This window comes from Calonectris borealis, chromosome 21 (genome assembly GCF_964195595.1).
Source record: "Calonectris borealis chromosome 21, bCalBor7.hap1.2, whole genome shotgun sequence".
NCBI lineage: Eukaryota > Metazoa > Chordata > Aves > Procellariiformes > Procellariidae > Calonectris > Calonectris borealis.
The window spans coordinates 11,206,773-11,230,140 of NC_134332.1; the positions used below are offsets into that span (position 1 = coordinate 11,206,773).

The following is a 23,368-nucleotide window of genomic DNA, read 5'->3' on the forward strand; positions in this document are numbered from 1 at the left end:
ATTATTGTGATATAGGTCTCCTTTATAAACGCCCTGTTCTAATGGTTTCTGCATCATGCCCTTCCCTAAGCAACCCAGCAAAGATGCAACTGTAGAACAATGGATCTCTCCATGGTGATGACTACAGTGAAGCAACCAAACACATCTCATTTTTGTATTTTGTCACAACCACACTTCCTTTGTTGTGGACAACGTTTCAGAACCCTTCACGTTGCATGGATTTCCATTTCGTAACTAACTGGTGCTGCAGGAAACGAGGAAAACTCTCTGCAATGCATGAGAACTCAGAGACAAACCTTTCTATTTTTATTCTATTCTAAGAATAAAAATCACACTTTATATAAAACTCATTCAAGGGCACCGCTTACTTTCCATTTTTTTCTAAACAGCTTTTAACTTTCATATGAAAACCTTGGAGTCTTGGACCTGAAAAGGTTGGAGTTGATCAATTTAATTTTAAAACAAAGAAAATGAATTTTTATTCAGCAGATGACACCTTTCTCCTGTAATAAACTGATTTACAAATATCAGATATCTTCAGTAATACAGTTACTGAAAATATTACAGAAAACAGCTATCCCAGGAATGGACAGTGAACAGGAACTCTACAAAAACATAGCCCTGGTTTATTCCAAACTGCAGCTAAAATTAATGAAATTATCCAGAATAATTTCCTGCTTTATCGAGAGGATCAAGCTTAGACTGCATTTTAGATTTATTCTTTATTAAACCTCCAAGCCTTAGGAGTGTTCCTAAAAAAACTAAAATAAAATAGAAAAAGAAAAACAAAAAACCCCAAAAACTCCAAACCTAATTTCCACAAACAAAATACAGTATTATCATAGTTTCACATTCTTTTCTCCTGTGGTATCACTAAAATTTGATCTGACAAAGAGACTTTTTTTCAAAAATTATAAAAACTATTTCAGATAATTTCTCTGGAGGATATTGGCGTTACGTTGCTAATAGTTATATTCATGTTACATACCACAGCACACTACATACATTATTTAAGATATAAAAACTATGCCAATAGTATTTTATTAAGTCCAGTTTAAGAATTTGGTTTTATTTTTAAAACAAACTTACTGTCTTCCTTTTGTTTTCAGAAATAAAAGCACTGCTGCTGAATCTGACAGAATAAAGCTTAATTCAAACAAATCATTGAGTTCTGTGCTTCATGTTTATGCCACCTTAAAGAAAATATAACAATTTCAAATTAAATGTATTATTAATATTTTTAAAAAAATTTTCTCTAGATAGCTTTTTGCATATCTTCTCTGTACTGTTCCCTCATGAGAACTATAATAAAATGAGCTGCTTATGCAACTTCTCAGCAGGTGTTTTGATTTGAGAGTAATCACAGTTTTCTCTACAATCTTCATACAATTTATGTCCTGATCATCTAACAAATAAGTAAAAGACTTAAATTGACATCAATATGTATACTTTTCTCTAACAATGCAAATTAATTGTATATCTCTAAACAAGAAAAACATTTATTAAAAAAAAAAAATCTAGTGAATATACCAACTATTGAGTTCAAAGCAAAGACACCACATGTGTCTAAATAAGTATCAAGGAAGTGTCAGAGGTAAATGAGGAGAGACCAGGTGAAGTGTGTGTGATGTGTTAATTGTATTAAAAAAAAAATAATAGAGCAAGACAGAGAAGCTGAGCTTCCAATTATCATAATGGTATCTACTTCACAACACATTTTCAAACTTGAAAGAGACATTTTAAACCATAGGAATTCTGAACAGAATACTGTTCTGCATAAATCTTGCACACTGTACATACACAATTTATTTCAATACCAAGGAAAGTTATGACTTACAAAATGCATATTTCAGTCACAATAGAGTATCTGTCATTGCCAAAAGCTGCTACTCATTGAATGAAAGGAACAGAAAACAATGAATTAAATTAGAAAAAGATAAGAAAAAACAGAATCTTTTTATTTGATGTTTTACTAGACTGAAGTAGTGTGTGTTTTAAAGAACAATGCATTTATCAGCCCTCTGCAGAGTTTACATTTTTGTGACCCCCGAAATAGAAGAAAGAAAAAAAAGGTGGTCCTCAACACTAAATTAATTCTTGCCTATATAGCATTTTGCTCATGAGCCAGAATTTATCTTTCACTAATGCTCTACCCATACCAAAATCAACGTATTTGTGAAAACATGCAAGAGCCAAACCAGAAAAGGGGCTTAGTCACCTTCCATATTTTCCCCTTCCAGAAGCCTTAAGCAAGTAACAAGTACAACATGAATACCCAGGTAAGCAGTATCCCCATCCCTCCCCAGGACTGAAGAATCAAGATGACAGCCAGCACACTACTGAAGCTACATTCACATGTGATTTTGCTAAGCCCCAGGGCAGTATCAGAATATCTCAATGTGGTTCTGAAGAAAAGTACAACTCCAAATGCTGTCTGCCATAGAAAGCAATCAAACTGAACTGTCAATTTTGCCATGCATACAAATGTCTCATTCTGTCTTTAAGCCTATAGCATTTTGGGCTTTCATTGTATGAGCTCTATCACCTATCTACGCAAATCATAACAAGTAATCTTGATTTATTGCCCTTCACTTTACTCTTTTTGTACTATAAGAGTACAAAGTGTATACTCTAATTCATACACAACCTATAATGTGCATGGTGAAAGACCAGAGTGGCATGATTTTTGTATTATGAAGCTCTATTAGTTTGTTTGTAACTTGATTAAATGTTATCATTTTTATCATTATTTCATCAAGTTTGCCTGCTACTGAAGTCTACTTTAGAAATCCAAATACCAAAATCTCTTCTACCATCTTCTTTCAAGGGAAGTAACACTTTCTGTTCAATTGTACAGTTGCTCATACTAGCGAGAAAGTAAATTTCACTCTTTCCCTACCTGTCTGAATGGTCTTTTGGGGCAGGAATTTTTAGTGAGGAGGTTTTTTTCTGTGGGCAGCATGTTGTTTTGTTTTTTTTTTTTTCCCTAATACCAAATGCAACTTATTTACAGCTCATTTAAAAAACACAGAGTCACTAAGTGCCTTACACAGAAGCTGAATTCAACGGTCATGTTATTTGATGCTTGGTGTTTGTTTACTTGCTTCATTGTTCTACTCTAAGTCCCCTGCGCTTTATTAGTTCAGGAAATATCTTCAACTTTTCCTGCATGGCGGCGTTTGCACACTGCTTCATTGCTTGCTGAGGCTGTGCACTCTCAATTATAAGTAAAGTATCAGGAGAAAACACAATAAAAACAGAGGCAAAAGTCAGTCTAAAACACAAAACAAAGGCTTGAAACAAATTGAGAAGAAACAAAAACAAGTGTATAAAATAGCACAAAAAACAGAGAATCAGGTGTGAAAGGCACAGACAAATAATTTATCAGTAAAGCTGAAGTATCACGGAGCTTTTCCTCACCGTACAACCCTCCCTGGTAATAAGAAAATTTAGAGGCTTTTGAAGGAAGCTACTTTTATTTCTGCAGCACCAACACAGAAGACACAGAGAGTGACCCTATCCAGTCTGATGGCTGAACGTATAATTTCTACGGAGGCTGCAAAGTTACTTATACAATGAAACACAAGATACTTCTCTCTTCAGCTTGCTCACAGCTTCCCACAAACTAAGATAGCTCAAAAACTTAAATGTCTGCATGAAACAGGTAAACATTAATAATCTCAAGGGCAGTCCTGTGAACATCACCATTCTGAAAACCACAAAGGAACTTAACGTTTCATCTATTATTGCTGTGCACTACAAGATGCAGAGCACATGATCCCTTACTTTGGGTAACGTTTCTAGACTGAAGTACAAAACCATTCCCATGCTGTTTTTTGGGCTGGGGGTGGGTGTGTGGGGGTGTGTGTTTGGTTTTTGTTTTGTTTTTTTTTGTTGTTGTTGGGGATGTTTCGTTTGTGGTTTTTTTTTTTTTTTTACTTTAACATATATGATGGACAGGAAAGTTTGACTGCATCTTTTACGGCAAAAATGCCATATTCAGCAGAAGTTCACGCTAACTTTCTCAAATATTGTTTTTTATTACCTTTCTTTCAGAATCTTAGTTTTCCCCCTCCAGCGTGACATACAACACAGCATCTTATAACAGTTTGGAAATTACAAACCAATTCTATTTACTACATAACAGACTACTATTAGAGATTAAAGAGAATGTCTTTTCAGTTTCATTAACATATGTATATCTCAACAGACTTAGATGTAGAATATTAAATGCATTTTGAAGAACAGTAAGTGCTTGTTAGAAAAAGCCATTTTTAAGGTTTAAAACAGCAAAAGCTGAAACTTGGCTATAGGAACAGTAACGCTCTGAGACAAAACACAGCAACAGGATTGAAATGAAAACAAAAACCACACAGAAAACAAACCAACAAAACTGTCTTTCCTCAATAGATCTTTTTCAGTCAGTGATTTTGAATTCTGGGTAGTATGTCTTCTAGAACACTTGCTATAAATGGTACAACGTAACAATAGTTACAGGTAGCTTCTAAGTGAGATTGTCAAAAACTAGGGTCTTCAAAATGCCACAAAACACAGAATCTTCATACTAGGAAAAAGAAGTCTTAAGTTTTAGTTCCAGAATATACAGAAATTCAATTTATCTCCATTTTTATCATACAAACATCAGGTTTTACACTCTGTCACTGTTAATGCCACTGCCATTGTCTACTTCTATCTGTTAGTAGAGTCATCAGGATGAGATTTACAAGTTACCATCATTTAGAAACTACTAGACTGTCTATACAGGCATATATTGGAGAGTTAACAGCAACTGAACAGGAAAAAAATAAAGATGGGTGGGAGAAAATTTAAAAGGAGCACAACAAAACTGCAAGTAAAACAAAAAGCTTTATTTTGTATGCTGCTGCTCACTGTTTCCCCTACAGTTTTGCGGTTTTTTTGAACAAGTTTGTACACATGCAATATAAGCATTAGTGACCTTCCTTCTTCTTTTTCTCTCTATATGGACAAACACTCCTAAAACCCCGACCTATCGAGACAACTCTGGTGAAAGGGAAGGATCTACTCTGTATACAATGTATACCTCTAAAATATACATGCGGAAAAAAAAAGCTATGCAAAAGATGGCTATGCAGAGGAAGTAACTGGGATGTGGTAATTACTAGGAGTTGGAAACAACTATTTACTCTTCCACTGAATAACTTAAAAATATAATTCACCATGGCAACAATCATACTTCATAGTAGATAGAGCATTGAATGCTACAAAGCCTTTTCAAAATGAATTATGCACCAGTGTGTAACATGCACTTTTTTTATGTTACTGCACACATATTCCAACAAAATTTCCTTTTGGACTCATCTGGCATTTGCTTTTTTACTTCGCATCACACATCATCTTTTCTTTTCTGACTTCTGTCCCACTCAGATCTCATGGATCTGGAATTGTTAAAGGAATTTATAGTGTTAGTCTGGGCAAGGGTTTGATATAAAATAATTAATACAGTGGCCTTATGTCATGCCATCACACTGCTGCTTTAATGTCTTCCTGAGAAACATCAATTTATGTTACTGGTTTCATGGTATTACTTACGAATCCGTAACGCAAAAATCCTTAGTGGTGTAAAAACCTAAAATGGGCAAGTAAACTGTCTTCTTAAAACACTTTGAAACTCCTACTGTTGTAGGAGACCTAAATATCTATGGGACTATCTTAACTTTACCTTCCTTGGCCATGAATTTAAACAGAGGTAAAGAGCAACAGCTTTCTCATAAAATGCACACAGTTCTTGGCCAGCAAATATACAATGCCAGAGCAACATCAATACTTTAGTTCATGATAGTGAGCTACAGTACCCTGGATATTAAGAACCCATTCAGAGCTCACACGAGGAACAATTCTACCAAGATTAATGAGATGTTAAACATAATGTCCTGGGATAGTAGGAAATTGCACCTGTGCAAGTGGATTTGTGAAAAAATACTTACTTTTGTAGAAGTAAGATAGCAATTCAGTGGCTGCACAGTGTATTGATACCAAGAATAGTGACAGCTGTTAAGGCAGATTATCTAGTAAGAGGTTACAACGAATACAGGAAATTACCACATTAATTTTTAATGGATGCTTGTTAAGCTGTGTCCTGTCCAGAATGCAGGTGCATGCCTTTTAAAAATGCCTTTTAACTGCTAAGTTGCACCTCATTTCCAAAAAAGTTTTGAGGAACTTTTACATCTCATTTGAAAGTGATCCCATGTCCCAAAGTTAAAATTCATAATAAATTTACTCAGAAGCATTAAAGTTTCTAGAGTTCAGTTGTGCAGTATCTCAGCAGCATAGCATGATCAAGTGTATGGAAAGATCCATACCATGATAGTGATAGTACAGCAGCCCCCATTCTGAGGAAGGAATTCATAACAGGGATGGAATCAAAACTATAGCTACTAACAATATACAAGGCAGCAACACATCTTAAGTATACTGCATTGCAAGATCTTTACATCGATACAATGTTGGGAAAAAGAACTGGAGAGCATCCTGATGCTTCCTCCTTACAGACTGAGTTGGTACCTGATGTAAGTGGGATCAGGTAGGCTGTGTTCCCTGCAGACACTGAAGGACTCGATGGCCAGCTAACCCCAAAGGAGTGTCTCCAGTGTCTCCGGAAGGTATGGACACACAGCAGCACAGACATATGGCTGCAACGTGGATAATCAAACGAGTGCTATCTTTATCAGAATGGATAAGAGAATCTGTCAAAAGAGAACAAGGGGATACAACGATTCTCCAGAAATGTCTTTACACTCCTGCACAAAGGCAGGAAAGTTTTTCACTTTTTTCAAGGAAAAAAAAAGTTGGAAAGAAAGGATACACCTTTTTTTAATTATACACCCCTTATGAAAGTATAATGTCCTACACTTCCCCCATACATCCCTATATAGTTCCAGAACTAGGACAAAACCACAAACTGCAAAGGCTTATCACATTATTTCCTTAAGTTGAATTGAATGTTACGTTGAAAAAGAAAAATTAACTTTTTATTTCCTCCTATTCATAATGGCTTTTTTCCCCACAGTTGCTCAAACTGCATCATATTAAGAAAAAATTTGTATCAAAGTTACAATTATGAAAAATGGTAGTATATTGTCTTCTCTACTTAGAATCCAAATATAAATTATCAGGCTTTGACAGGACAACAGAACCAAGGCAGCAATGTATACATAAAAACATATATACATACATCCAGTGTAGTTCAGTTAAAGCAGTTTGAAAACTGGAATATATAATACATACATGAGTTTCAGTAAGTAGTTTCATATTAAGATTAGAAAATGTTTTGTTATGTCTTAAACACATTGTTGTCCACTTCACAAATTAGCAAGTAACTCCACCAATGAAAGTGCATAAAAAGCGTGGAAGTAGAAAAGTACATTGACTCTGCCTCCGACATTTTCTGTTTACTCTCAAGTAGATGCATCCAAAGAATATTTAGGTTAAATTTAAACCAAATCAATTCAGAACCATTAAAGTTAATCAGAAATTATCCAGTTATACAACTAATGGTTGCTCAGGCTAATAAACCTGAATAAGATTGAATAACGAACAATGAAGACATAAAAGAAATTAATGGACGCTTCATTGAAGAGATTCACTTGTTATCAGCAATTCCCAACGCATTCAAGTCAGTACCGGTAACTATTTATGATCCTAGTTCAATCTGAAAGACATAGGTTATGTAGAAATTTTTACAATATGATAATGGTACATAATACAAAAGTTTACTAAAAGTACCATCCACTATCAGAATCACTGCAGTACCAGTGGTTACTTAAAATGGTTATGTTTCATTATTAGCATCTTAAAGCTTCAGTAAGCTCCCAACTACTATCCCATATGTTTTAAATGTAATTGAAAAACAGCGGATGTTTTAAACTACAACAACGTATTTCCTCAGTTTGAGATGGAGGTAGACAGTTTCATTCTTGTGGGAAACATCACAAAACAGAACAACATTGTTTTCAAGGAATCTGCAAACAGTGAAAGTTACTGGCCATGCCTTTCCAGGACTGAAAGCAAATTTTCAAGTAAAAAAAAAAAAAAAAAAAAATCCCCCAATAGACTATTAATCAAATATTAATCAAATAGTCAATTACTTTGACTTTTTAGCATCAAAATAAGAAACTAAAAATAAATTCATATTTTTCTGTATTTTTTTCATTTTGACATTGATTTCAAAATGTCCGCACAAATTTAATTACACTTTTAATGCCATCACAGCTCCCTTTGCCTTCTTCCCCCCTCTATTTTGATACTTACTTTGTTTAGAAACAGTGCAAAATTTGATACTTAACAAGTAACCAGTGACACCCCCTTAGCACTGGGCAGCGATCACAGCACAGTTATTACTTCATTCCAATTCTTTCACAGAGAGAAGGGCCTCTCAAGGAGAGCAAAGCAATGAAAGATTTTGCTGGGCAGACCTCAAGAAGATAGTATGAGCCAAATAATAAGGAATATAGTTCTTGCTACAAGTAATGCAACTATATTAATTGCTTCACGTCCTCAGCGACATTGCCACAAATCAAAGAGACATTGTTGCCACAGACTGGCACATACTGGAAATACTCAGGTGTTGCAACTGTAAAAATCCAGTACAAAATACGGAAATTATTAATATCTAGCATATTCACAATCCACCAAAATCAGGTTTACATGGATTTTCTAAATGAGAGGAAGGTCTAGATTCAGGTAATATGACAATACACACAAGAAACCATTTTACAAAGAATGCAGAGTTCATCACCCTAATAACTAGATTAATAAATTAATAATAACTAAATCAGCCTTTTAAAAACAAACCAGGACATCTTGATTCAAAACCCAACACACACCAGAATCTCATGCACACACATGTCTCTTCAGTGGTGTAATCAGAAATTAGCTCACATTGCATACACCTCTCACCTCAGTATACCATCTATACTGTGCTGTGAAAGAGACACCAAATTTTACAGTGCCTGCATATAAGAAGTTATCAACACAAAACAGCAAAGTTAAAGAGAGAACTACCTGCAGGAGCACTTAGATACTGGTATCTATTTGGGTTATGAATGTTAAAATTACCCCCCCTTAATTATCCATACAAAAAGTAGCAGCACTGCAAAAGAAAAATAAGCACAGAAATTTTCACCTTACAGTGTATTTATAGCAATGAAATACAGACAAAAGGAACCAAGAGGTGGAAATAGAAATACCTGTTCAAAATATACACATTTTAAAGCAAAGAGCAAGTAAACAAGCTTTTCAAATCTATCAAGCTAGAAAATGTTGTATTAAGCACACACAATTCCCTTTGCAAGGCTCACTGGAGTGCCCACGTATCCAGAGAACAGAGAGAAAGCTTGTCATTTAAGACAACTGTACGTCAAACTTGGAGCCTGCTGTTAAACTATCATACGCAAGATAGGTGAAAAGGCAGCCAGATGGCTTAGGCTAGCTGTACTAGCACCCCAAACCTAAACCCAATACATCGTATTGTATCATACCCCACAGGCTACTGCTTTTGGTCAACCTACACCATGAGCTTACCTTTATTCACAGGTGTTAGGATGTTTGTTTCTTAACAAAGATTGTCTGCGAAAGAAAACCAATTAAATGTTGTCTCTAACCACTAGGTGTCAGCAGAAGAAAGTGCATGGCCAACGTCTTTGATGCAGAAAATGTGAGTCTCATTTCCCCCCTCCGTTACCAATATACACACAACTATTGAGTACTACAAACCACCTTTACACACACATAGTAATTATACAGCTACTTCGGTTGAAGATGACCTAATTTTGTGAATTAAATATTTAGAAGATGATAAAAACATTGCCTCTGCAAACAACAAAAAATCAGGAATTTAGAAAAAAGTAACTCAAGTGAACAAAATGCTCACATTGGTGTCACTGTTAAAAATTTAAATAATATTCATAAAGATAACAATCTGCCTCCATACACCCAAGTAAACACACTGCTTCTAATGTGTTTTACTGTACTTAACAGCAACAGAGGTTTGTGGAGACTGTAAGTACATCACATGTAACAGATATTCTTCCCTACTTAAATCTGGCTTAACGCAACTACAGAAAACACACACACACAGTAGGAAACATAACTGAATCAGTTATTTTTTTTTACCTAAATCTTATGATTAGACTTGCAGACTGTATTATCTGGGTATGTTTTTTCATGCAACAGTTCTAGTTATTGAAGGCCTCAGAAAGTTTACAGCAACAGTAACTCATTCATTGTTGGTGTACTGGTTCATATATACATTACATAACCTTGTACCTTTAGAGTAAAAGCGTCTGAACAGAATAAGAGCTCTTACTATGCTTAAGTAGAATGTCAATTTAAAGTCTGCTATGTGACACATTCTGGGCCTACACAGAATAATGAAAAATGGCTTCACACCATTTATCCCGAAAAGTCAACTCATACCAGATGAGACGGTCTATGAAATTAAATTGTCTTATGAGACAAAAACTATGAAAGGAGGAAAAGCTGCTGCTGCTTTGAATTTATTCCCTAATTATCAATTATTTTAAATGAACAGTCAGATTTCCTGAGTTATGGGACGTCAAATGCAAAGAACCACATCATGTTCGGTATTGCTTGTGCCCCATATTTACGACATGTGAAGGTGGTAAGAGGAAAAACCCACAATGGAGGTATTTGAAAATATGTTCTTTTCCTAGAAGCTATTTCTTCCATTTGCTTTTCTGTTTGTCTCGGACACATGGAAATGATTTTATTTGCAACTGTTAAACCAGTAACAGTTTCAAAATATTTTTTCCCAAACAGATGTTAAAATTTTAAAGCAAATTATGACAGCCACTGTGGTCTTTGTGGATTCTGATACTTCAATGGAGAGCAATCAAAGAGTTGCTGCATACACTTTAATATTCTTCCACTATTCAACAAGAAACTCCCGTCATTCCATATTTATATGAGAGGATGTGTATCATGACCACTTTGAACACCTGTCAGCATATAATCCACAAACTCAGCAAACTGAGCTAAACAACTGACAGGAAGTAACAATGAACATAATTGCTGTGTAGAAGATGGAATTACGCAAGAGTACAGAAGACTATTTCAAGCGCAGCATTCGAAGTACAGCACAACAGAGAAACACAGGGCTTTAAACTGCAAGATGCCTTACTAATGGCCAGTTATGATGCTTTTTAATTAAATCACAATCCTGTTTTCTTTTGTGAACTTAGCAAGTATTTTTCCTAATTGTTTTACTCATTACACACTACTCTGGAGTTTTGCTGCATCTTCTTAAGATTAGGTTTCCCAAGGGTTTTGAACTAATTTTTAAGTGCGATGTTCTGAATAGTAACAAGAGTCTCTCAGTAATTGCATTTACTGTTGGCATCTTCTAAAACGGAAGTGAAGTATAAAGTAGTTGTACGACCTGTCCAATACCCTCACAGGATGTCTGTGGCAAAACTGGAAACAGAATGCAGGTCATTTGACTCTGACATGTTCAGCATATGAAACACTTGCAAATTTTCTTTATCCAAATCTTAATACTGAAATGTATGATCAGAAATTAAATTTTTAATTTATAAAAGGATTTGGGAAAGAAAGCCCTGAAAAATTCCACTTCCTGATTATTAAAATTGGATTTTATGGCATATTTGTGCAATTATGTTTACAAGTTTTCTTTGATGGAATGATAAGCAAACCAAACAATTTCTTCTACTTCCTCAGGTTAGCTGTCCCTCGAAGTTGCACTTTCTAGGGGTGTGCAACTGTCAACTGATTTCGAATGTTCATCTTTAACATTCAGCATTCAAAATACCAGATGGTATTTCCAGAAAAGCAATTTACATTTTTATTTTTCTTCATAAATCCCTTAACTAGTTAATCTCACGCACAGATCCAGGCAAAGCATACATTAATATTCCCAGAGTTGCCTGGCAACTACTGGGAGGAGCACTGGAGAACAAGGAAGCCTGCATGGATGAGCGGAAATCAGTGTCTCCCCAACATGGATAAAGGAGGCTTCAGCCAGAGTGCCTTAGTGGTTTCATTTTTGTTATTTATACGAACAACATTTTAAATACCTCCCATTATTTCACCTTAGATGCTTTAAAAGCCCAATACTTACACCCAGCCATACATACACAAGTTAATACAATTTATTTTTTCCACACACACAACACATGGATTCCCCCAGTAAGACATGGAAGGACTCATGCTGACTTAAAAAGCCATTTTTGAACCCTGAATATGAATTGTTGGAATTATGTTTATTTGATGGTGGTAACTCGACTGTTTAAAATTCAGACTGAGCTATTTTCTCCTTCTGGCCTTAAAAATAACACGTAAGACAAACTATAGTACTGAAGAGATTTTAGTTACTGAAACATCCTCAACCTCAAGAAACACTATGCCTGTAATCCAACTTCTGTTTTTTTTCTTTAACATCATGATTAAAATTAGATTTATTACTTGTCTGCATGTCAGATCTCTTCATTAATCTTCACAGAGCAGGAGAATGCAAAATACAACACCTTTTCTCAACTAGTAAGCCTTCGTTCTCACTCCACTCATTTAGCCTCCCCACTTAACACTCAGAGCTCATCTTAGCATCTCCCAGTGGTATTCAAGCTCTCCATTGCTACCTCCATTTTTCCGTTCTGCCTCCAAATGCTTGCAGATGAGAGAAGAAGGTATTAAGACAAAAGCATGTTTTGTCCTCTACAAAGATCTTCTTGTTAGCAGCCATAGGTCTAAACAACGGTAATTCAAATGAGCCCGTGAACACCGCATTGAGATTTATCACTGCATTTGACTTGCGCATGTGTTAGTTTCTCCTGTTTTAGAAATATTTTGGAAATATTCTGTGGATCACTCTGCAGTTAGTACTTTTCATCCCCCATATTTCTGGGGCATATCTCATTAATTACACCTGAATGTACCTCATACTATTTACCTTGTCTATCAGCAAAACGTACACACTTTAAAAGGAACCTCCTAAGTACACGGTAGCAAAACCAGAGTGTCACAAAACACGTGGAAATACATTAATTTGGCTGGACTGATTTGTATTGAAGTCCATGAAGCTACTTGCAGTAAGCCAGGAACAGATGCCTCGCTAGAAGCAATAAAACCCAAGATCAAGTACAGAAAAATCCTTCCCCCACTCAGATGGCACTTAATCGTTGCTAAATAGAGATTAGCTCTGAACCAGAAGCAAGAGATTGAATTTCCCTAATAGAACATTTATTGTCAATAGTTACAACTCCAGACATTCTTCATACTTCTGTAAAAGCACAATTTCTTTACTAATTATGTTCTTAAACTCCATGATTCCATGAATTTGCATGTTTCATAGTTAAGCATACCCTGTGTAAAAAGGGTATCTTTTACTACCTTTAAAAACAATACAATGAATACCCAGGTTTTGCAGTGAGAGAAAATGGTCAACTCTGCACTAGTCTCCTATGATCATTAATTTACATTTTTTTATCATCTCTCTCTTAACTTAACTGCCTTCAAAAACAAGCAACACCCATACCTTTCCATAAGAAGTTTTTTCCCTGTGTGATTATCATGTTTGTTGCACCTCTTTCTTTTTTGGAGACTGGAACACTGTTTTCAGTGGCCAAAGAGCCACAATGCTGACCTTAGTAAAAGTAGGTTATGCTACACTTTGAATTCATGTTAGCTTTTTTCCCCACCACAGCTGCAGATTTACACCTTATGCCTACTAATTTCCTACTTACAGGTTCAATTTTCAGGGCGTTTCTGTAGCTCCCAAAGAAAGATGCTTGTGCTTTTAGAAACGCTCTTGCAACACCATCTCCAGTGGTTGTAGAGACTTTCTTCAATCTGTTCTTCAGTGCAGAAACCTGCAATCACACAACAGGTCTAGATCACTCTCCTATCACAAACAAAGCCTAACACATTGGGGCACAGCTAAATGAAAAATGTGCCAACCACAGCAGCAGTTTTACAAAAAGTGACACTGTGAATTCAGAGTTGAATTTTTCAGTTCTAAAAGCACTACTTTTCAAGCTGTTTTGCTTCTCTAAGATATGATTTCTATTCAGAAACAAATAGGAAAATAAAAGCTTCATTTCAACCTTCCCTCCTACTTAAAATCCGCTGTTAACATGCTGTTGAGTACTCTTTTAAAGGTAGTCTGTGAAAATCTGTGTCATTCTTGATTAGAATCCATGAAAGGATTTCAGTTAAATTAATTCAAACATCAGACTAATAGAGAAACTGTTCTGCATAATCAGGTCACCCATCACCACCAAGGCTCAGAACAAATTCTGTAGGTCTGAAAAGTTTGTTTGCCACAAATACAAGTTTTTTTCCTTTTAAGGCTATATTCCCTTGTATTTCAGAGACTTAATGGAAAATAACAAAATGAGTTTTATTTATGCATATGGTGGGTTCCCTTGGCTGGTTCCCAGACACCCACCCAGCCGCTCTCTCACTCCCCCTCCTCAGCAGGACTCGGAGGGAAAACACGAAGAAAAAGCTCGTGGGCCGAGATAAAGACAGGGAGATCACTTGCCAATTAGCATCATGGGCAAAACAGGAAAATGGAACTTAGATGAAAATGCCTTAGGAAAATGGATTTAATTTATTGCCAATTAAAATAGAGTTGGATGGTGAGAAACAAAGACAGAAACTAAAACACCTTCCCCCCACCCCCGGCCTTCTTCCCAGCTCAACCTCCCCCCTCCATTCCCCGCTCCCCTACCTCGGCGCAGGCCGATGGCAATGGGGGTTGCGGTAACTGTTCCGCTCTGCCGCTCCTTCCTCCTCGCACTTTTACTCACTCCTCACTCTGCCGTGTGGCGATTTGCCCTTTCTTACATATGCTTTCGCGGAGGCGCCGCCAGCTTTGCTGAGGGGCTCAGCTGTGCCCGGCGGGGTCTGCTGCGGAGCCGGCTGGAACCGGCTGTGGCCCGGCCTCCCTCACAGAGGCCTGCAGCCTCCCTGCCAATGCCTCGCCACGGACACCCAATGCAATCCAGAAAACAAAACCTGCAGTTTTTTAAAAGCCTCAAATCAACGACGACATTCTGTCCTTCAAAATGGTCAATATCTACCAAAGTTTTTTTCCTTCCTGTTTCTCAAGGGATCTAAACCACCTGTGCGCAGGGTGGCTCTCCTCTTAACCCTCCTTGCCCTTTCCCTACCACTGTGGAGGTGTTTAATTACCTCAGGAGTCACAGAGCTGCACTTTAGGCGAACACAGCCCTAACGGTCTCATCACCATTAACAGAGAGACACTTACCGATCACAACTTAGCAAATATCAACTAAACACATTTCTGTGCAGGCAGAGGTAAAACTACCGTGATCCAGGTTACCTGAATATTCTTTGTTTCCTGTGTACACCAAGGGCTAAAGTTTTAAAGGATTATCCACTACTGTTCTCTGTGCTCCAGAGTTTCTCATACGCACAAGAAGGTTGTGACTCAGTTTGATGTCTCTTTTCTAGTGCTTAGAGCTCAGTAACTACTGAAGCAAGGTTGTGTATCTATATATTATTGTTAGTGACAGTGTTTTTCTTTCCCAAACACAAGCTGGGAAAGGAGATAAAAAAAACCTTTCAAAGATTAACATCAAGCTTGCTGTGCCTGTGCTGCAATGGTTATAGGTTATGTTAAATCATTAGCAAATAGTTATGTCAGTAGCAATTTTTGGTGTTGCAGACAGAACCAGGACAAGGTAAGTTTTTGAGACAGATCTCACAGAACACGTCGCAATACAAAACCAACAATCTGGGCACTGATTCTTGAAAGAAATTCAACTAGTGCTTTTAGAGGATGTGGTCACGTCACGTGCAAAACCCGAGTTTGATGAGATACCTTACGCAGAAGACAGGAAGGAGCCACAATTTCAGAAGGAAAGCAGAAAGCCAGGAAATCCCTAGTCATCTTGGTTTGCGGAAGAACATGAATGACTCCATAAATATCCATATTACGAATTTAACAGAAATAATTCTATCAATAACTAGCAAATCTTCCTTTTTCAAATGCTATTCTGAAAAACTCCATGGGGGTAGCTTTATATACTGCACACTATGCAAGAAACGTTGTAGGAATATTATTTACAGAGTAAACAGGTTCTGTTGTCAATGTAACTGTGTTTTCTGAGAGTATGAATAATATCTCATAAGATATAAGCTGATGGTTCAAATGTTCAAATTAACTTTCAAGACCTTCCCCCCATCCTCCAGCTCATAACAAAAGCTTATTCTGGCCTCTTCCGTATCTCCAAAATCCTACCAGATGAGTTGAGTTTTTTCTGCCTCAGGGTTTTGCTACCAGCCTGCCTTAGAGGCAAATGGCAGGCGGATTTTACTGAACAACTGTTCTTGAGTGCTTCAGTTTTATCCCTCCTGTAAGCACATCCCTCACTTCCTCCTTCAGTAATCTTAGATTTGGGGAGGGCAGGAAAGTGACTCCTCATCTTGTTATATAGGTGTTAAATATATAATCCATACTGTGCACTACTTTTTCTTCTTTTAAAACTAGATGTTATATTTGCACTTGTGTTTACCAAAACAGTTGCTAAGACATTTCCTTTTAAATTTTCTGCAGATTCTGTTGTAGAAGGAATTTCATTACAGTTATTTAGTATAACAGAAATAGGCAAGAGCATGTCCAGCATTGTTTATAAATCTGAATGCTGTGGCTTATGCCAATGATCCATGCATTAATGAGCCCATAAGCACATATTAACATAATACATGATAATAGATTTAGTCTATCATGCCCATAAAATAAGCTCACTCCTATTCATTGAGATAGTGTCCTCAAGGAGCTCTGTTATTCTCAAAATGTAAAAGCTTCATCAGATTTTCAAACCCAAACAGCACACTTCTCCGTGTTTGAAGGGGTCTGATGTTGTAGGGATGAAGTATGTGTTTATTTCCTATAATTGACTTATGTAAACCATTTAAAGGTAGTTCTTAAAAATGCAATAAAATGTCTATAGCTCTGAGTAACTTCCAAATCCATCTCAAACATTTTTATAAGTGGTTTTCTTTAAACATTCATGTGAAGATAGAGAACTTGCCATCTATATAGAAGGAAAAGGCTCTATGCTTCGTTTTACAACAAACTAAAAGTCCAGAAGGCTACTCACAGCCTTTTTGTGTTTCAGCTTCCCTATTTGATATAGAAGCAGAATATTGATAGGTATTTTGCCAATTCCTTAAGCTTTCAGCTCATTTGCTTTCTTCTAAGACTAATTGAACACCATAGGATGTCTATTTTATATATGCACACTTTTACTTTTTCAATCAGGACTATTGCAATAGGCATGTCAGAGTTTTTTAAAAAAAGAAAATCTTAACAACATATTTAAAGAGACTTAACAAATAAGAAAAGAGAAATTCATGTTTACTCTGCAGTAAATTAGTACATAAGACATAGTAAATTATACAAGCAGAATTATGATTGTTTCCTGCCTAAAGAGGCAGTAATACTTAAAAAAAAAAAAAAAGACTGTGACCACTCAATATGAAGATTATTTCTAGCCAAATAGACACATATACATGCAGTCTATCCTGAGAGTGTTTTTAAAGAAGATTTTTATACTTCTGGCAGTTCGGGTTTAAAGGTCAGATTTAAACTATCACCATGTTTCAAAATGCAATCTGTGCAATGCAGCATAATGAAATGGTTCAGTAAAGGTGCTAGTGGAAATTCTTTTAATTAGGTCCAAGGCTTTTCAGTTGTCAACATGAATAAAGCAAGAAACATTCTATTGCAAACACAGTGTAAGAAAAAAAAGTGGATTCACCTTTAAGAAAATGGTTCTGCTATAGAGTTGTAGTTTAGTAGTTCTTGCTGTCCTGAAAGCAGTTAATTTCCCACTAAGTGAAAAACAGTAACATAGGCTTCCCACTTGTGGTAACTTGTTAATGAATGGACAACAGTAGCATACACAGCTAAATTACTGACAGCCTAAGATATTCATAGGCTAGTGCAAATTTACAATACTCTCACAGCCATCAGATATGCAAGATCTCTTTGGCGCAGTACACTGCATTGCATCAGGGCTTCATTTAATAAAAACTACAAGTTGACAGAGCGAGCTTATGCTTTATTCCTTGTAATATGAAGCTCTGACTACAACTAAGACTAGAAGATGACACTTATTTGGAAATACATGAAAAATCCATAAGGGTTGTATAAAAAAAATTACTACCCCCTCTTTGCTATTCCTTGCAACACAGACGGTGGTGTAGGAGACTTGTCAGCAGCAGATGCACTTATTGTAATCACAGTCCTTAATAAATCTCTTTTTTTAATATTGACTATTTTAAAAGGAAAGTTACTTCCCAGGGCGTTCTCATGCTGCCAGATTTTCAGCAACATATCAGAAGCAGAAGGTGAAGCAGAGAGAGTTTTTCACATTTCAAATATAACGCAGTAGGACACACCTTGATTTTCAGGGACCTGACCTGAACAGTTCAGGAAGTCTGACTGCTGGCAGGTACTGCTGAGGGGCGAAGAAATGACTTAATCTGATTCTGCTGGAACTGTCTCAATGCTACCTGCTCCTTTGACACAAATGTTAACTGGAAAGACATTTCACTATAGCCTGTGTTCATTTGGATCCTAGGAGTAAAAGATTAATGAATAGTTCATTCCAGATTCCTGAGAATCAACAGTTTAGGTAGCAACATGACTAACATGAAACTCAAGCACAACTCACTGCCTGAAGCTCTAAAATAATCACAGGACTTCATGGCATTGTTTTACTTGATTAAAAAAGCTGTTCAATGAGAGGGGAAAAACAGCTTTAAAAATTTTCCACTGGATTAATTACCTGATGGTGAATGCATCACACAGAAGATGTTTTTCCTCACTGTTGAATGTAGATTGATTTAATTTAGCAAAGTAAATTTTGTGTCTATTCAGCAGTGCATGAACTGCTCACTGTTCACATTAAGTAGCAAAACTGGCAGAATAGTTTGACATAACAGCCATTTATGATCACGAAACTGCTGAAGACTTTTTTAGTTTCTCAGATCATAAATGCATCTACTTAGACTGAGACCAGTGGGGAGACACACTCCCAGAATCTCCCCATCCTCCCAGGGAAGCAAAAAAAAAAAAAAAAAAGAAAAAAAAAGTATAATGGATTGGCTTTAGAGTCTCCCTGCTGAGATGAACAACTTGATCCACTTACAGTTCCAAACACATGATGCATGAAAGAACTGACAGAAATTCAATTCTTGCAAAGAAGAGCAGCTGCTCTCTAGTGGTCAAAGCCAAATATTAAGCAGTCTGAAGGAAAGGAAAAGACCTAAAGGAGAATACTTCATTATCTAGGTAACTAAAATAATGAAACAAAGCTAAATAAGACATAAACACTGATCCCAAACATTAATTACACAACGCAACACGATTCAAGTTAAGGTTTTGTTGCGACAAATATTAATCCCAGCTGTATTTATATAGCAGTTGTGAAAAAAAATACACCATGTACACTATTTGTGAGCCATGCCAGTTAATTGAATTTGCTGGCAGCACTTCCTCTGCTATGCTCCAAACATCCTCCAAGATAAAATGTAGCTTTTAAATAGACCTGTGGAAAACTGAATCAAGAAATTTGAACTAATAAAACACAACTCTCTACTGTTATAAAAGTGAAGTAAAAGTAAATAATGAAAGGAAGGAAGTCTCTTAAAATTTATTACATTCCAAAGCTTGAAGTTCTGTGTTTATTGGTGAAGTCTCTTCTGATGTTCTACAGTGCGCCTACAACAGCTCCTTTAATGAAGTCTCATAAAATCTAATATAATACTTGATTGTTGACAAATCATATACATGTTTGAGGCCCCGCACTCACTGTATCCAGACATTTCTTACATAATTCCATGAAATTTACAAGTCTGTCATTCCCCGGGTTGTGGATAATGGCACAAGCGATGACCAGCTGGCAGATTTGGATGCTGGGAGTGGAATCAAAATGAAAAACTATATAAAGCCAGAAAAACTCATGGAAGTAACTTTTATAGACTAAATCCTTGACTAAAGCCAAAATGTTCACAATCAAGATGGACCTTTCATCCAGAGCTCACTGTTTTCGAAGAATGGATCACACCACAGATCATAGAGAAATGACAGGGTGTCACAGTAGGAGGCACTGGGTATTCACCATTACTTGAGTTTTTCCTCAAATGGACCAGCTTATATTGAGCTCCCTGCATATCAATTTTATTTCTCAACTACACATAAAAAGGTATAGATCTAACTGTCAGCACAATATTTTGAACTAGTAAAAGAAATCCAGATTTTCCCCTGCCGTTTTCTCCTAAACAGTCACCCTCTGACTTAAAAATAGCTTCTTACACTCTTACTCACTTTTCTGCTCTTCCCTCTCAGCTTTTTTTAGTGAAGATGATTACAGCAGCAAGTAGCAAGCTGGATGTATTTTTGTCCCATTAAAGGGAAAGATCAAGTATTTATACACACTTCTATCAAGTTGTTAAAAAATAAATAAATTACTAATAAAAAGTTTGAAAGAGAAAGAAAATAAGTTCCAAATTATATGCACTGAGCAGTGCTAGAAGCGAATATGAAGTAGTCCATTTGACATCATAGCTCAGGATATAAAATGCACAAAGTTCATTAAAGCTCACCTGGAAGAAGTCACAGGAAAAAACCCACACAATTTCATTCGGAAACAAAAGTTATCTAAAAATGCAGTGGTTTTTTTGTCCTAATGGAATGGATAAAGATGGTAGTAGTACTTTTTCACACCATGAAGAAAGAATTTTGGATTTTTGTTTCCTGTTCAGATGTACCATAATCTGTGTGCTTATCGTCCGTCTTTTTTACCCATGAAAGACTAACTCTTTAGATGACCTGAAACTTGATCATGCTATTCCAAAACTGAAACCGGGTTGCTGCAGCATTTCCAGCTTATGTGAGCATTAGCTAATTTTTATTAGGAGGCTTAAAAATATGTTTGCAAATTTTCAAACAAACATTGCTTAACACTTCAAAACAGGAAAGAATTGAGGTAAAGCAGTTTACTTATAACAACATCAGTAACACAATGAGACGCCTCAGTTACAAACTGAGTGGGTCAAAAGGATTTACACTTTTAAGTAATGGAATAGTTGAATAAATCATTTCATACATACCACATCATTAGGAAGGCTCTGAAGGTCATCAAAAGGGGTTTCCAGTGTGTTGGTGTCTACATTGAGAATCACTACATCTTCCAGGGCCATGTTTCTTACTTTCTAAATATGAGCAAATTCAAGAAAAGGGAAAGGAAAATATAAGTATGAAGAGTTAAATTTTATGCATAAAGGACACAAGTGATGGCATAACATCATGGCATTACAAAACTTCAAGCATTTTAAAAATGACAAACATTCCTGTTCTTCTGTCATTTACACATTTACAATGTTGAAAAATTAACCTTCAATTTGCAGAGGGAAGTTCTTAACATTGTGCATACTGAAATTTTTGAAACCAGAGCGTTACTGTTGGAGATTATTCAAGTGAAGATTTATTTCAAGCACCTCTACTAATGTTTATCTTAGTTCTGTCCTGTTTGCACATTTAGCAGTTTCTAGATGAGTCAAGATTTCAAGTATATCTTTTTATATTTAGAAATTAATTTAAATAACAATAAATAGTGGCTTTTCTAGGAGTTAAGAGTAAGTCAAGGATGGGAAATGGTTTCCAAATTCCAGGTTGAATTTTGGAACTCCAATAGAGGCAAGTTTACAACTGTACTTAAGTAAAATGGACATTACCAGAGGTTAATAAATAAATAATTAAAATACAAAAAAGCTAAGAGAAAAACAACTCCATCATATCCTGGTTTCTTCATGTTCAGCGAGTCTAAACTTTTTATCCTGTTCCCATGAATTGAGAGAAAGAAATGTCTCTAATCTCGTTTGAGTGTTTACATCATCTGTAACAGTACGTGGGCATACATAAGAAAAGCATAACCTATTTCTCAAAAGAACAATCATTAATACCTTTGACTTTAAGTGTCTGAAGGTATTGATGATCTAAGCAAATTTAAACATTGTCAGACTTTATTTCCCTGCTTAAACAACAGTAAATGAATCACTGATATGAAACAGAGCAGCATTTAAATAATTATTTTAACACTTTTTCCACTAACAGGAGAATTGAATACTTTTTTTTTTTACTGTCTAATCATACATATTTAAGCCCTCTTCAAATACAGCTTTGAAAATTCAAAATCAGAAAAAGTGGAACTATAAAATACAGTAACTAAGGAAACTTCCCAGTGACACTATAAACAAACATTTAAGTACCAACATACCTATATGTAGGTACAAGTTACTGAGGAGGAAAATGAACAAAAACATACTCAATTTTTAATTAAGGTTTTGCAGGGTGGGGGGAATTGTTTCCTTCAAAAGAAAGGAACTAAAGCTCTAAAACAATGGCAAAGTTGAGCCTTAGGCATCTAAATAATTACCTTCAGTTTTCAAGGCTCAGTTCTCTGTCTATAAAGAAAACTGCTGTGTACTTGGGCGGGGGGGGGGGAAGCCAACAACTATAACAAACACTTTGTAGACAGTTAAGTTTAGATTTTCCATGAGAAACGTCTTTAAGTTAAGTGGAAGAATATTACATTTAATGCTTTCATATAAAAAGCACAAGTACTGCATGACAAACCAGGTACTTTCCTCTACATTTCAGGAACCAAAGGTCACTCTGTTGGCTGTATCTGATAAACTCTAAAGCAATCCAGGAGTCTTGCTCCTTCTAGGAGTCCGGAAGCACCAGACAAACTGATTTGCTCCTTCCTGTTTCAGAAAATTAAAAATCTCACTTATACTCAGAGGAGTCTAAAAAGCTCCAACAAAAAGGTCTTGCAAGGTACTTAACTAAAGCCAGAAGCTTGTCAAAATCGAGTGCTAGTAGGACAAGACAGAAGGAATTAAAACCTTCTCTTGATTCTTGCCGAAGAAGCAACAAACATGTGCTTGAACTTGTCAATGGGTGTTTTTGTAGCTTTGGTGATGAATTTGCACCTTCCCTTCAGCAAAATGTTGGGGTTTTCTGCAGCAAAGAATAGGCTTGTGACAGGCAGATATCTGCCAAGGAGTATAGTACAAAAGGATGTTGCTCATGGTGCAAGGACTATAAATGCTGATCAACGTAATCATCTCCACACATGGCCCAGAAATAATTGTATCTGAAAGGAAGGCTAATATTAAACTCTGCTGTGCTATACCTTTACATTGTGAAGAGCACAACCTTACTTTAAAACTTTTCAATATTTTTATTAAGACAGTGGATTTCCCTGGAAACAAACCCTCAAATTTAATAAAACACTTGAGACTAACTTGA

At 36.1% G+C, this 23,368-nt stretch overlaps 1 protein-coding gene across 8 annotated transcripts in view; it reads right to left on the reverse strand.

The window, feature by feature from the left end:
* The window catches only part of DENND1A (DENN domain containing 1A), a 221,909-nt gene that overhangs the window by 70,956 nt on the left and 127,585 nt on the right, over positions 1-23,368 (reverse strand). For all 8 annotated transcript variants that reach the window (XM_075170831.1, XM_075170830.1, XM_075170832.1 and 5 more), the window contains 2 exons: positions 21,166-21,267; positions 13,761-13,886 (listed from right to left, as the gene is read on the reverse strand). In XM_075170831.1, coding sequence (XP_075026932.1) covers positions 13,761-13,886; positions 21,166-21,267 — 228 coding nt within the window. The remainder of the gene's footprint in view (positions 1-13,760; positions 13,887-21,165; positions 21,268-23,368) is intronic.